Consider the following 15,453-nt stretch of genomic DNA (forward strand, 5'->3'; position numbering starts at 1 on the left):
CTCTGACAAAGGCATGATTGAATAGCATTAACTACATATGTGCTGCAGGTGTAGAGGAAAGTAAAATGTGATGCTGTCAAAGACAATTCATGCCAAATCAGGAAAAATAACAACTGAATATTAATATGAGATTTATAATTTACCCAAAAGATATATCTGTCCACAACAAGTCAAAATGTCCCAGTGAACACCTCACTGAGCACTAACAGGGACATTTCACACACCTCCCAATTTAACACCAGAGTTTGAAATTGCTTCACTGAACAGGGATGAAGATCAGAGAAAGATCTGGCAAGAATAGGGAGACTAGATGCATTTTTACCTTCCCTCCCTGAGCTGCCTCTACTGGTTCATGTCAGACAGAACAGAAAGAAATGTTCTTTCCTTTTTTGCACAGGATTTTCAGGATTGGTGTCCTGTCTCACTGTGGGAAACTTCTCTGGATGGCAGTGGAACTGTTACGCCCCCTAGTGGAACAGAAATCATGCCTCACTTGGACACTGGTGGAAAAGCAAGGGAATATTTTTCTTTGAGATATTTTCTGGGGCATTTTAGCCTTTGTTCCCTAACACATTAGAAAAACAGATGGGAAGTGGGGTAGGAAAAACTACAGGGGAAACCTGAGAGAAAGGTCTGCAAGCAAAAGCCCTTTGAGTGTTTATGAGGGCACCTGACTTGAAAAACTGTGAATTTATCCTCTTAACAATTTCTTACCATAGATGTATATTTATATAACCATATAAAAGTTTAGTTTATTAACTGTGCTGTGAATGATGATCTATCTGTGGACACTGGGATCAGCTATTTCTTTTTTCTTGCCCCGGATGGCTTGTCTTCAAACCTAGTATTGTTGATGAGGCCACTATTGATGCTGATGGAGTTTAATGTAAACATCCTGCCTGTTTGTTTATAATCTAATCCTCGGTCTGCGCGTCACCTCTTTGTGCATTTCAGAAAGACAGCACAGGTAAGGTTTGTGGCGAAGGTCCTGCAAACCTTCAGCACAGCAGGATGTCCATGGTTTGAGTTTGATAGTTCAGTACTTTAGTATCATATGAGTCTGGTATTTGTGTTATTATCACTATTAAAATGACTAGTTAACTTAAACAAAGTGTCCTGAATATGTTTTGTTGCTCTCAAATAAAGTACATTTATTTTATACAACTAAAAATGTCTTAAAGTCAATGAGGGATTCAAACAAATTTGAATTCAATATGTGGATTCAGAACTGAACCGAAATCCTTAAACACAACAAACAAAATGCCTGAAGTTTGGAGTGTAAACACTTCATTTCAGCATAAACAAGTCAGACATCAAGTACTAAAGAAAGCAGGGCACACACTGACATTTACAGCACTGAGATTCCTACATTTCCAGGTTAGATTTCATTCAGTTTCAAAAAGCAGTTCTCATGTCAGTGTTTACCCTGTACACACTGCAGGACTAATTATCTACTTTACATCAAGTAACCAATGAACTGCTGCTTCAATGGAGGAAATATCAGGTGTATGCGGGCAGGGTATGGTTCCACTGTCAGATCACCTGAGCAAGAATCTAACTCACTTCGCTGGCTGCCAGTGGAGTCATGGCAGAGGAAAGGGACCAGACAGAATCCTCCTGGGAGGACTTGTCCCTCCCTGATAACTATCCAGAGCCGAATGTGGAGGACGAGGCTGTGCTGAATCGAGAGGCACGGGAGGACGCTTCTCCTACCACAGAGGAAAGCACCAAAGCTCACACAGTAAAATGCAGCCCAAAACTGCTGCAGATGCTAAAAGCAGCTGAGAGAAGATGGACGTCTCCTGGTCGGGACCAAGTCAGGGCAAAGCCTGGAAAGCTGGTTACTGAGTACCAGGAGAATGACATGGTGAGCAACAACATCGAATGTGTCCAACTTGTCCACATTATGACATTATATAAAGTACAAGCAGGAATCTGCATATACTCAGGTGGTTTAATGATTGTAGTTACAATAAACAGGCGTCTATCAGTATTTCAGTGTTTGACCCATCACACTTTTCTAACTGGCCTCAGACTCCAGGCTGACGTAGTCACTACTAATATAACACACCAGAGTCTGTGGTTAGCACTTATGTCTTTTGACAAGGAGGAAGAGTACATGGAAGACCAGTCCTCTGATTTTGGTCAGTCCATCTGAGTTAGCCGGTGTTATAGGGGTGCAGTTATAAATAAAATGTTCTAGTAAAAGTGAAGCTTCAGAAACACTGAATCCTACATTTCCCATCATTGACAACATGTTTTTACTGTAAAGTACTTTCCATAATGGGTAAACTGATCAGCATGTGTAGAAACAGTGAAGTGCCCCTTTAGTGGACAATCTTAGATCCATTGTCTGATTAGAAGAAACCTAAGCTGTTCCCTCTCTCTCACAGTCCTGAACGTAACTATAAACCTTGTGATTTTTTCTCTCACTAACAAACGATGACCATGAATACACAATGTCTCTTATTTATTTAAGGTATACCTTAGAGCAGATGGTTCTTTCTGTTATTTCTCACATTCATCTCTGGTTGCAAGTAACACTTGACTCACACCTCCCTTTTCTCTAGACTGCACCTCTGTATTTTTCCACTGTTCTTCTCTCTTTAGTCTCACAAATACTCCACTTCCTTTTCTCAGTACTAGTTGTTACTTGGGCCTGTATATAGGGTGGGGGTGAGCTACCATTGTACACACCGTGACCAGTCCAGCAGCATCAACTTGTAGCTCTGCAGTGTTTCTGACTCTAACTGTAGTAGCGTGTTGCCAGCATGAAGAAAATGTACAACTTAGTGAACAAGCCTAAAGCGAAGGACGGGGAGGCAGTGCAGGCCCTCTCCATCAAGGTATTTGCCTTTGTTTTGGAAGTGCAGTTACTCTCTTCATGACTCCTCAGTTTGTTTTTGAGAGGAGATGAGTCAGTTCTGTGGGGAAAAGTAAAAACTGTAACTAAACTAAACTAAACTGTATTTAAACTAAAGTAACAAAACGGTTTTAATGGGAATCCCAGAGGAAATGTTAAGAACTAAACAGTTATACCTGTTTTAACAACTTGGAAATTTTCTTGGGCTTTACTGAAACTAAGGGCAGTGGACACAAAAGGGAATAAGTAATTTTGGCTATTTTAAGCTACAAATCAATGTACAAATGGTTAGTCAAGGAGAGATTTTTATACATTAAGGCTCACTGCTCCATTAATTTAAATAATAGGAGAGATTTGTAATCATTAAAATAACTTTCAAGGGTGTGTCTAGTTGTATGTGTGCCAGTACACATGGATTAGAAAAAGAATAAAAGCAGAAAAATCCCTTTACAAAAACAGGGGATGTAGGAGGAGTCCTCACTTAGCCTGTAGTGAGTTTGTTTTTAGCTGGACTTAAATCTCAGGCAGTATCTAGAAAGTGAGTATGGCTAAGTGGGAGTGACATGGCAGCAGTGGCCTTTAGCCACATTGGATGGTGGGAGAGGGATGAGTCAGAAAATAAGTACATTTATGATCTGGCTGTGACACTGATGTGAAGTATGGTGCTGATGTGCCAATTTGAGTATTATTATAAATCAGGTTTGGGTTTCAAACAGGAAGTCGATTAAACTTTATGCCTGTGACCTGACACACACACTATTTATGATCATGTTTATTCTGTGTATTTGTGTTTTCACTCCTCAGCAAATACAGTTTGGTGACCAGAAACAAGAATTCAACAAACACCCCAGGACTGGTCACCCCTCTCTGTCTCAGTCCTTCTCACAGTCATCTACCGACAGCTGCAGTTCAGGTGTGAACACGTGAAAACACATGTACACACACTCTTAAGTCTGATCACATGCCTGTGAAATCGAAATACTGATCCCAGCATATTTCTAAGGCTTCACCTTCATTAAAAAGACTGAAGAATTAAGTGTCTTTATTAATTAAGTCACGCCAGAGTTTATATGGACTTCACAGAAAAGCCTCACCTGAGTCAGAAACAACAATATAGACTGGAAATCTCTAGCTAATACATAACTTTCAAGGTTTCCCACAGCTCTTGTGTCTCTATATTAAAATATTTCTTCAGACAGAGTTTAGTTTTTCTAGCTGGTGTCTTATTTCTCTGTTATAGTGTGTGATGACAGCTCTGAGGTTGAGGTTTCTCCCAGAGACACACCTCAAAGAACGTCCAAAGGCCTTTCTGACTTCTGCATCAGAAACATCAAACATGCCGATTATGGACGTAGAGAAATTGAGATGGCAGAGCAAGGTAAAGTCAACGTGTCTGCAAACAAAGTGTATGTTATTTACAGTATGTAGCACCCAGAAAATGAGACCCTGTGGAAGGCAAAAGAAAAAATCAAGCCATACATTTAAAACGTGTGTGCTTGAGGGGAGATATTAATTCGGTGCTTAACTGAAAAGCAGAAAAACTCCAACAACCCCGGGAAGTTCACCTAGAGTAGTGGTCTCGAACCCTGGTCCTCGAGAGCTACTGTCCTTTTCCAACTATCCCTGCCCTTCTGATCCAGGCAATCAGCAGTGGGTAGGGCTGGGATATCTGGAAAATAAGCAGGACAGTAGCTGTTGAGGACCAGAGTTGGAGACCACTGACCTAGAGAATGAAATGTTATATATATATATATATATATATATATATAAATAAGGCGAACTAGTTCAGTTCAGTGAGGTGCAGGTGAGCGAGGTTCCATTTTTTTCTATTTATACATTTTCAGTTTATTTATTTTCACAATTTTCATTTAACAAATTTGTCTCATTATACTGACAGCTCACACACCAATGTACGACAATAGAACAACCCTTAAAACGTCACATACACCTTCCTTTGATTCTGATAGAAAATTGACCCTGAGTCTGTGGACAACTAAAGCAAAAGGGTTACAGAAGCAGATCAGGAGCTTTTCCCGTAAACATAGACAGAAAGACCAGTTCAGCCGACACGGGGCTTATGTCTTAACAGAAGAAAACAAAACAAAGCATCAGTGCGCCTTAGGGTGCACCTTAAGGTACGACTTAGGGTGCCCTCCAAGACTCGGAGCGGCTCTAGAAAAACAAACAAAACAGAAAACAAAACAAAACAAAAGACAAAACGAGCGCACACACAAAGGAACCCGGAAATGCAAGAGGTAGAAAGGGGGACGAGGAAGAGAGAGGTACCTTTATAGCCCGCCAGTTAGCGCCACAGACGCACAGGTAGAGTCACTGATTGGACGAGCACGAACACACTTATGGTGTCTGTGATCTTTAGAAATGCCAGCGCTCATGGTCCTGAGGGAAAAAGCTGGGAGGGAGAAACCTCTAGCTGGAGCCAAAGTAGTGGGCTGCACACACATCACTGCATGGACAGCGGTCAGTCCAACACACACACTAACTAAAAAGTCTGGTTATGGCTCATTATTTAAACTAAATTCATGATTAATGATGGTCACTGATATTTTTCTACTTCAGCGTAATTGTTTTTTTTTTTGTTTTAAAACAACCTAGAGATTTATAGGGTGGCACACACTGACAGACGTCCAGCAGACGTCATGTTGACTGTTATGTATTTTTATTATTATTTTATTTGTTTTTCACATCCTGCAGGTCTTGATTGAGACGTTGTCTAAGCTGGGGGCTAAGTGTCGCTGGACAGCCTGTAACATGTTCTCCACTCAGAACAATGTGGCTGCTGCTTTGGCTGAAGGAGGTACGAGCGTCCGTAGTGTCCTGCTCATACGCTTCCTCTTGTGATCATCACATGCTCTTTATATCTTGGTCCCTCTCAGGTATCGCGGTGTTTGCGTGGAGGAGACAGTCAGAGGACGAGTTTTGGTGGTGTATCGACCGATGTGTCGGTGCGGAGACCTGGCAACCCAACATGGTACAGAAGAGTCCATTGAACATGAACATTAATAACGTTTGTCACAGAGCATCTCAGAATACAGAGATGAAAAATAGAGTGGAGTGAATAGCCAGCGCTCTCTCCACCTTCAATACCACGACCGAGGTCAAGCCCAAACTGCCCCTCAGGCTGCCCACCGCCCTGTGCGTGTGTGTGTGTGTGTGTGTGTGTGCGCGCGCGCGCGCAGAGGGGAATTTCCCAGGTTGGTATGAATAAAGTAGTTTAATATTAATCAGAGTCTATTTATCTGTTTTGCATCAGACAAAGAATCTGACTCATATTTCTGTAACTGCCTTGAAATTTTTTGAAACTCATATTGTTCATGTTCAAATTTAACCTTTGTGACCAACAAAACCCCAAAGCTTAGCTTTTTTTTATTAGGCAACAAACTCTCAGCAAATCAATTTGATCCACTGAAAATGTACTTTACTATGCTGGGTGTGTTTGATTTCCAGTCCAGTGGTTGTGATGGGGTGTTTATTTGTCAGATTCTGGATGATGGAGGCCGCCTGACCCACTGGATCTCTAAGAAATACCCGAGCCTGTTTGAGAACATCAGAGGCATCGTGGAGGAAAGTGTTACAGGTGTCCATCGGTCAGTTTCACACAAGACTTGACTGATTCTCCCCCTAAGTTCAGAAGTCGTTTTTTTAAAGGCTCACACGTATTTTACCTGGCTGTGTGTTTCAGATTGTACCAGCTGTCAAAGGCAGGAAGACTTTATGCTCCTGCTATGAACGTTAATGACTCTGTGACCAAGCAGAAATTTGACGACCTTTACTGCTCCAAGGAGTCCATAGTGGATGGGTAATGAATTATACTGTGATGGTAAATAGGTGAAAATGTTGGTGTGGCACAGCCTGACTGTGCTGAGCTCCTCTCTTAGGTTGAAGAGAACCACTGATGTCCTGTTTGGAGGAAAACAGGTGGTGGTGTGTGGCTACGGTGAGGTTAGTGAATGAAGTTTAGAATCATTTCGTCTGTGTAACATATGTGAGAATTGTTCCCTTTCAGAAACTCTACCAACTCTCTTTCTTCCTACAGGTGGGCAAAGGTTGCTGTGCTGCCCTGAAGGCGCTGGGTGCTGTTGTATACGTAACAGAAGTGGATCCGATATGTGCACTTCAGGCTTGGTATGAAAGGACTGAGTACTGATGTGACGCCAGTTTCCTTCCTCTTAAACCAGACATAAAGATTTTAACCCCATTGTGCTGTCCCTTACTGCTCCTAGCATGGATGGCTTCAGAGTGATGACACTGGGTGAAGTGGTCAGACAGGTAGACATAGTCATCACTTGCACAGGTAACTTGCGGGCAAAATGAACCCCCTTAATAAGAATTTCATAAGAACAGACTGCACAGTTAATATTTTGATCAGGTTTTATTCAGTTTTCATTTTTGTGCAGGCAATAAAAACGTGGTGAGAAGGGAACATTTGGACAGATTGAAAAATGGCTGCATAGTGTGCAACATGGGCCACTCCAACATGGAGATAGACTTGGTAACATATAATAATAATAATAACAACAGACTGTGTGTTAATACATGTCTTATTGTGTGTGTATAGACCTGTGTACACTGTACACCTGTATGTTAGTGTGTGTAAAATCTTGCTTGTCAGGTGAGTCTGCGGACAGCAGAGTTGACGTGGAAGCGTGTGAGGCCTCAGGTGGACCATGTTATTTGGCCTAATGGCAAGAGACTCATCCTGCTGGCTGAGGTGATGACATTTTATTACTCCAGTTGTTGTTATTGTGTTATTATGATACAACCTACCAAGTCATAATATACAGAAACACATTTAGTGTTAAATATACCTGATCACCTTGAAAGGACCTGTGTTATTCTAATGAGAAGCTCTTTGTGTTTTTGACCTGTATCTCAGGGTCATTTGCTGAACCTGAGCTGCTCCACAGTACCTTCATTGGTCCTCTCTATCACGGCCACGACTCAGGTTTTTATGTGATTTATTTGAGACATTTATTTAACAAAACGCAGTGGGAAATAATTAGGTAATGTTGTCTAAAGGTATAACAGAGTAACAGCTAGTGGCAGTCACTTCTTGCTATGTTGACAGAGCTTTTCATGTGTCAGGCACTGGCTCTCATAGAGCTGTACAACGCTCCAGAGGGACGATACAAACAGGACGTGTACCTGCTGCCAAAGAACATGGGCAAGTCCTCATTTTCAAACAAACATTTTCCCTGTCATTCTTCTTATCGGTACAGCCAAAACCCAATCCAAAAGTGATAAACCCCATATGTTGATATCTTCAGATGAATTTGTGGCCGGTCTCCACCTACTAATGTTTGATGCTCATCTCACCGAGCTGACAGACGATCAGGCCAAGTACCTGGGCATAAGCAAACACGGGCCCTTCAAACCTCACTACTACAGGTGAACACCAGCACATACAAACTATATGCACACACATATATATATTTATGCTGTATGTATCTATTTATGAAAGCACATTATTAACTAACTATTAACTATTACAGGTATTGAGCCTGTAAACTTCTCGGATGTGCTTCCTCTTATGCTCCTGCAGACAGAGCTCTGTCGCCCTCTACAGTCTGACAGTCACTGAGACACAATGCTGTGCTTTTCTAAATTGACTCAAATAGTTCAGTCACTTCACTTGGTTTGTTGATAGGATTTAAAATAATAAATTTGAAATTTAACATTTGAAATTTGAAATAATAAGCAATGCTATTTATTTAATGGAGCAGGCTTGAAAAACATATATTTTAACTGACCATGTGTAGGTTGTGAGTTGAAATAAGTTATAACATCTGCTGATTATCGGTGAGGGAGGAACAGTTTCTAATGTCTCATGCCCTGTGATCCTAATTTAAATCATTGCCCAGCTGAAGCCTGTAATAGTCTAATCCACAGTCTTATAAAATGTGAACAGATGAACTTGTAAATCAACTCAAAGACAGTGAGCTGATGATCTGTTGCTGTTTGATATCTGATGTGTTGCTGAGCCAAGGGGGTGAGGGGACTATTGTTTGTCATGCGTGTTTCAATAATAAACTTCACACTCACACACAATAACAGCTAAGTTTTGTTTTTTGAGCCCTGAAATAAAACTGTAGATGCAGTTTAAACGTTTTGAATGAGAAATCGTGCAGCCTTCATTAGTCTGCAGGTGGTTACTTCATTTTTGGAAAGGATTAAAAGAATCTGAACATGTAATTGAAAAGGTCACCAGTTTTTATTCTCATCTTTTTGTGAACTTTCAGGTTGTAGGTACAAGAGCTTGTTAATCTCTTTCCTGTTTTGACATGTATGTTGTCTCAGACAGATTTGCCTTTACATGTCTATATATTAAAATAATCTACGTTATTTCATTTGGTTCATAATGTCACAAATGTATTTTGGTCACTTCCTGTCACTGAGTTGAATTGAAGCTCAACATTTGGTTTAATTGAGTTAAATTGCTGATGAGCTTGATGTATACAGACGTGTCCCATGTAGTTTTAGAATCAAGTTGTTTTTCATATCAGTTAAAAAATAAAATCCTCTGATACTCAGTGAAGCTTTACTTGCAGAATGAGCCGTCAGCATTGATTCCTGCCACGTAATTAAGCCTGTTCTGTGAAAATGCAGCTCATCATATGACAGTTATGTTTTTCTCAGTTATTGCATCCTGACTGTCTGATCGCAAAGTCCTAAAAATACTCTCCTGTCCCTGGATTACTGTAATCCAGAGTCTCCCTCTGGGTCTTCATTTACCAAGACATGACCTGGTTGAAGATCCTGGTTGAACCAATACGCTTGTTTCTGTAGGGCAGGAAACTAAAGGGGAGTCACTAAATCTGCAGGACTACTATGCATTCAGTCCCTCCTCCTTTTCATTCCTTGTTCTGACAACTAAACATGCTTTTTAATATTTTACATCAAACTTTCATTCCCTGTGACAATAAATGAATTAATCCTCAGTGTTTGAAGATGATTGTGACCTGCAGGTTCGACAGTCTCTTTCTGTTTTCTGTGCTGGGAACTAATCCCATTTATACTGACATTCACCTTGCCGTTGAGATTAAATACCTTTATTGTAACAGACATGTGACCTGGTTATATTCAATCATTCAGTTGAGGCAATTAAACAGCCATTAGTGGAAGAGATTAATGAGAAGATCCATTAACTTCCACCCCCAATCTAATGTAATGACATCACTCACTCTCCTGTTTTACCAGTGTCCCATATTCACAGAGGGGTTAATGTGTGTGTGTGTGCCTCCTCCCTGTTAGGGATTCTTCCTAAACAGATTTGATGCCTTCTCTGCTTCACTACATGGTCTAATTACTCGTCCAGCTGTCGGCGTGTCGGCCTCCCTCCTTCCTCTCACCACTTACCCTCAAACCCTCTGGTCAGACTGGACTCTCACAGCATTCGTACAATGAACCAATCAGCTGCTGATTGGTCCAACTGCTCACACACAGTCATTTATTTTGTCCTTGTCTGAATATGACTAATGTTTGGAGACAAATGATCATCATTTTTCCATCTCAGCCTCCGTTGTCCTTCCTTTCTGTTTTTCTCCTGGCCATCACTTTTTTCTCCAAATTTTATTAAACTTCATACCTACTCTTGTAATTCCTGTCTTGAAGTTCTCAAAGACTTGAAAAACATTTTTCAACACCGTTACACTTAATTCAAGAAAGCCATAACACTTGTGAGAGTGACTGAAATATTTAAAACCCAAAGACAAAGTCAACATGCAGGTCTGTGCACGTACTTTACTGTAATTTTCCCTGAGCATGAACTTCTTTGGAAACTTTAATGTAAAATGTCTGATTTCACTCATGCAGCTCCTTTTTTGACTAATTGTCTTGCTACATTTATTTGCCAGTAAAAATATGTTTTCTGTGACTTTTATCTCCTAAGATGAATAAGTAAAATGTCTCAGTTTCAACAAAAACTGATCAGCACCTCACGAAGAGTGGGACTAATAAACTAATCTGTGTAATTTTCCCTTTTATTGTGATTTGACCTAAAACAGTCAGGGTTAAGAATTTTCACTCTGTAAACAATCTGAATTTAGCATGATTTACTGTGTACAATCTCTACACACACCCTGTAGGTTTGACAAATGCTAAGAAGTTTCTAATCATACATTTACTAAAGAGTCTGTTATCTTCATAACCTAAGACCTAAGACCCTGTGACCAACCAAGATCCAGCTGCACCATAAACTGAGCGAACACCAGCACTGACTCTTTACAAACACAGGTCTTCATCTGCTGCTTTCACAGACATGATTGATTTATTAATCAGGGCATGTGATAGTCAATTTGGTGCTTTATGGCCTTTGCATGGATTCAGGGGTTATGGCCCAATAGTCAAAAATCTCCCTTGGCTCATACCTTAAGTGTTTGAGGTCCACTATTCCACTCAGGGTTTGATGTTGTTATCACTAGTGGCCAGGATGACCCTGAGGGAGGAAAGAGGCAGGTCGAAGAGGAGTCACAATCTGCATGTTTTTCTAACCAACACACTCGGTGCACTTGTAGTTCTCAGCGGTTTGTTCCCAGGTTTTCCTGTTGGAATCAACACACCTGCTGCATTTTTGCAGAGGTTCCATGATGTTCTGAGACTGCAGGAACGCTCAGGGGGAATGGTCAGTTTTAACCCCTTACTGCTCCGCCTGCAGTCACTCACACACCCAGCGTTTGAGCTAACACCTGCCACCCGAACCAGTTTGTAACACCACTCAGGATGGATTAAATGGCATAAATTCATCCCCTTTCTGTGATTAGTGCTAGAATACTGCAGGGTGGTTTGGTAAAAGCTCTCGGTCAGTTGTTGGCAAGTCTAGAACCACCGGATCTTTCCAGCCCACCAGAGTGAGTTCTACCATTGCCAAACACTGTGGGAGAGTGCACCGGTCACCACCACCAGATCTGGGTGACAACTGGCATTCAAGCTACATGAGACAGCGTCTCAGAGATAAAGCATGAGCCTCCATGGCAACCAGTGATATCTGAGAGGGACGATGCAATCGATCAGATCCATAGCCCATCCTTCACGAGCCTCCCTCTCCTCTGTCTGTATGGTTCTCTCTCACAAAGACAAACACAGGAGATACCAGATTATTATGAACAGCTGAGTGTCTGTCTTGTCCTATATTGGCACTACACATGATTGCCCAAACAATTAGAAACAAAGCAAAAATGTGCTAGTGCCAAAATGGGCAAAGAAGAAACATTTTAGAAACGACACCTGCCGAAGAGCAGCTCCGTCTGCTGGGTTGGGATTTAAAGCTGAGCCAGAACCAGGGCAGGCAGTGTGGTTCTGTCTCTGCTCTGTTTATGGCCCTATGGTAATTCACTGATAGTGTGCTCTGACAGTGAATTCTACCAGTGCCATACACAGAACAGGAGGAGATATGAGTGTGACGCCACAGTAATGAAAACAGAGGACTGACTGACATCTCTGAATTTTAACATCCTGTGTGCTGCTTCATGCTTGGGTCCTACTTTTTTGTCTGTCTGCTCATCTTAATTTTGAAGAGTCTTGTTTTAACAGTCGAGTGCAGGACGGAAATGAGCAGACAATGTCTTACTTCACATACAGGGCTGGAGTCATTGTGATCTAAAAGCTACTAATGAATTACTGTTGGGTTTAGGATTTTGGGACATTTCCAGCCTCCATGAGCTCCACGTTGATCCTGGTGTAGGAACTGGTCTGCTGCTTAGATTGATTCTGGCTGTAGGGAATGATGTGCTAAGTGATTTTTGAGACGCTCCAAATGGGTCCCAAAGCAGGGCTCATCTTGCTGTTTCCGGGAGAGATCAATAGAGTAAAAAGCTTGAGAGAGAGAAAGAGAGAGAGAGAGAGAAAGAGCATAAACACAAATCAGATACTGTTGGACTGAGTTGCATGACTTCAGTTTCTCCTCCTTGTTTCTCATAGAATATAATCATGTCCTACAAAATCTGATCCATGATGGTCAAGACTGGTGCAGGATGAACCAGCTACACGTTGTGTAATCTCCTTTAGTTTGAATGAAAGAAAGTCCACACATTTTTACATGATGAAAGCTGCACTATTTTTTTCTAAAACAAAAGCATGAATTCAGTTTTTAAGGATAAACTATTATATCTTTGTGTTTGCCTATGATCACCTCAGCTGCCATAAATGTTCACTTTTTAAATTCCACATGCACTACTGATGATAACATTTGAATGGAAACCTCGTCATTCTTGGATAGGGAAAGCATGCATTTATCAGAGGGTTGTGCAGGATTCTGTCCCTGGTATTGCAGAGGCCTGCGTTTTTTTATATGCAATGCTTCTTACCTTAAAAAGTAGATCCTACATCCTTAATGCGCATAAAAGACCTCTTCTTTAAAGCCAAGCATCCAAAGCATCCAGGAGTAGGACATTTCACACAGCCAGTATGAAAGTGATGGTCTTTCATCTGAATGAACTGAGTTGAAGAAAACTGACTTTTTATTAGTTGCCTTTCCAGCCCGCTAGTCCACAGTTTACTCTCCATATCCGGCTTTGTTTGGGCTGTATGGCCAGGGATTTTCTAGTGCACAGGTAATTAGTTTGTAAGCATCTTATTCCACGCCGCCCTCCTCCCTCTCCTTCTGCCGCCTCAATATGCGGGCCTACAGCACATTTCCTCTGCGCCTTTAACGCACAGGAAGCGCACTGCAGTGGCGATGATGATGGACATTGGGATTTTTGTTATATGAATGCTACCCGTGTACTTCACTGTTTACTTCAAACAAAACCTGAGGAAAACGGAGGAAATCAATCATTAAATTAAAAGGTGGCACTATAACATCCTGAAGAAAAGCAGTCAGCTGCCAGTGAAGAATTAGAATATGTGAGACAAAAAATGGTTAAACTCTAGTTTTCACTGCTCAACTTTGCATGCTTTATATTAAAACCCTGATGTTTGGTAACAGACTCCAGACCTACCAGCATCCACGGGTGTGGCATCCTGCTACAGCCAGACCTGAAGCTCCGCTCTCCCTCATCCCTGCACGGAACTGAAAGTTTCTCCAAGCGCAGGCCACCTCTACTCCTCGTTATATACGGACACTCAGGCTCAGGGGCTCACTTACCTGCTGTCGGTGATTATTAGACAGATTGAATTGGGAAGAAGAGGTATCATGTTTTCAGCTGCCGTGAGTCCGTCCGAGCGGGACAGGACAGGTTTGGGTTACGGCTCTTTCAAAGTTGACACTGAAATCCACCCGCGCAGCCTTTGTCCCCTCCATACATTATGAAGGAGGCGCAGCCGGGCAGCACATCCCGTCACCCTGTGAGCAGCGCTGCTTCTCCTGCTGCTCTCCTTACTCTGAAGTAACTTCACTCACCAGACAGGACTTAAAAATCTTCATTACCTATGAAAAGCATCATTACTCCTTTCACTCCGTTATTGGCCTTGGTACCGTTCCTACATGAGATATTTCTACTTTACTGGAGTAGATTTGTATTTTATGCAACTTTATACTTTAAATCCACTATATTGGAAATGCAATATTATACAATATTTACTGTACTACATTTGCCTCTTGTAGGCCATAGTTTTATTAAACACTTGACATCTTTTAATAAATGATGCGCTGTTATCCACAGTTTATAAAATAACTTACTTCAAATTGAACAAAGGTAAATACACCTTTTTAAATACTTTTCCTTTAAATGACCATTTTATGTGCATTTTGCTGATGAATAGTATTTAAATTCAGTACTTCTACTTGTAGTGGAGTATTTCCACAATATAGCACTATATACTTTACTATATTTTTACTTCAGTAACCACCAGTGGTTATTATCAGTTATAGTTTTAATATTAAAACTGGTAAAGGTTTGTCTTTGCAATTTATACCCCAGTAAAGTTACTTTAAGAGCACAAATAATAAATGAAGCAGTCTGTTCAAATGTGCTGTATGGACAGATCTAAAACAAAGTCATAAAAATCATAAGAATAAACAGCATGCAAAAGTTATGGCGTCTTAGTTATAATAATAATATAACGTCTGGTGAAAATAATTAGTCAACAAAAGCTTGATCTGCGTTACTGAGCATGGCATTACCCTGCAGCCAAATGCTGATGTTGAAACAGGAAACCTGAAAGAAAGAGGCTGTGTGGCCACGCAACTATGAATATTTCATATGATCATTATTGTCAGCCTGTGTCTGTCAAAGTGAAGCCCAATATCTCAACACACACCAGGTCTGTGCAAGCTTTTCATTCATTCATTGACTTATTTAAGAGGATCCACCATCTAGCAATTCTGTAAGACAGAAACAATCCAGAGATAAACAACCCATAAAGTGGAGCTGTGGCTTTCTTTTTAATTAGAAATGTGTTAATGACATTTTTAAAAGTGTTAATTTCCTCAAGATGTGATTCTTGGCAACTAGATGTCATCTGTTGGTGTTTTAAGTCTCTGTGCTAAAATAAAGCTTATAAAGAGTTATCTAAAACTGTTTTTCCTCCTCCTTATGAAAACCAGTTTGCAAGACAGACTGATATGTCTGCCATCTAGTGGACAGAGGACAGAGACTTTCACCAGAATAAAGTAATTTAGTCCCCACACGACTTAA

The 15,453-nt window shown here is 40.9% G+C and overlaps 1 protein-coding gene across 2 annotated transcripts; it reads left to right on the forward strand.

Annotated features, from left to right (window-relative positions):
- Nucleotides 1–1,556: 1,556 nt before the first annotated feature.
- Nucleotides 1,557–8,486, forward strand: LOC113132881 (S-adenosylhomocysteine hydrolase-like protein 1). Of its 2 annotated transcripts, XM_026311273.1 has the most exons (17): nucleotides 1,557–1,867; nucleotides 3,668–3,776; nucleotides 4,104–4,241; nucleotides 5,241–5,341; nucleotides 5,576–5,678; nucleotides 5,758–5,852; nucleotides 6,362–6,468; nucleotides 6,564–6,680; nucleotides 6,760–6,823; nucleotides 6,918–7,006; nucleotides 7,105–7,175; nucleotides 7,279–7,373; nucleotides 7,494–7,592; nucleotides 7,758–7,826; nucleotides 7,967–8,045; nucleotides 8,149–8,269; nucleotides 8,374–8,486. In XM_026311273.1, exons 1-17 carry the CDS (start codon nucleotides 1,586–1,588, stop codon nucleotides 8,378–8,380), a joined length of 1,746 nt encoding a protein of 581 aa, XP_026167058.1. In that variant the 5' UTR covers nucleotides 1,557–1,585; the 3' UTR covers nucleotides 8,381–8,486. The 2 variants fall into 2 exon arrangements, with proteins under 2 accessions (XP_026167058.1, XP_026167059.1); XM_026311274.1 differs by lacking the exon at nucleotides 8,374–8,486 and having other exon boundaries at nucleotides 8,149–8,273.
- The last annotated feature ends 6,967 nt before the right edge of the window (nucleotides 8,487–15,453 follow it).

This window comes from Mastacembelus armatus, chromosome 6 (assembly GCF_900324485.2).
Source record: "Mastacembelus armatus chromosome 6, fMasArm1.2, whole genome shotgun sequence".
NCBI lineage: Eukaryota > Metazoa > Chordata > Actinopteri > Synbranchiformes > Mastacembelidae > Mastacembelus > Mastacembelus armatus.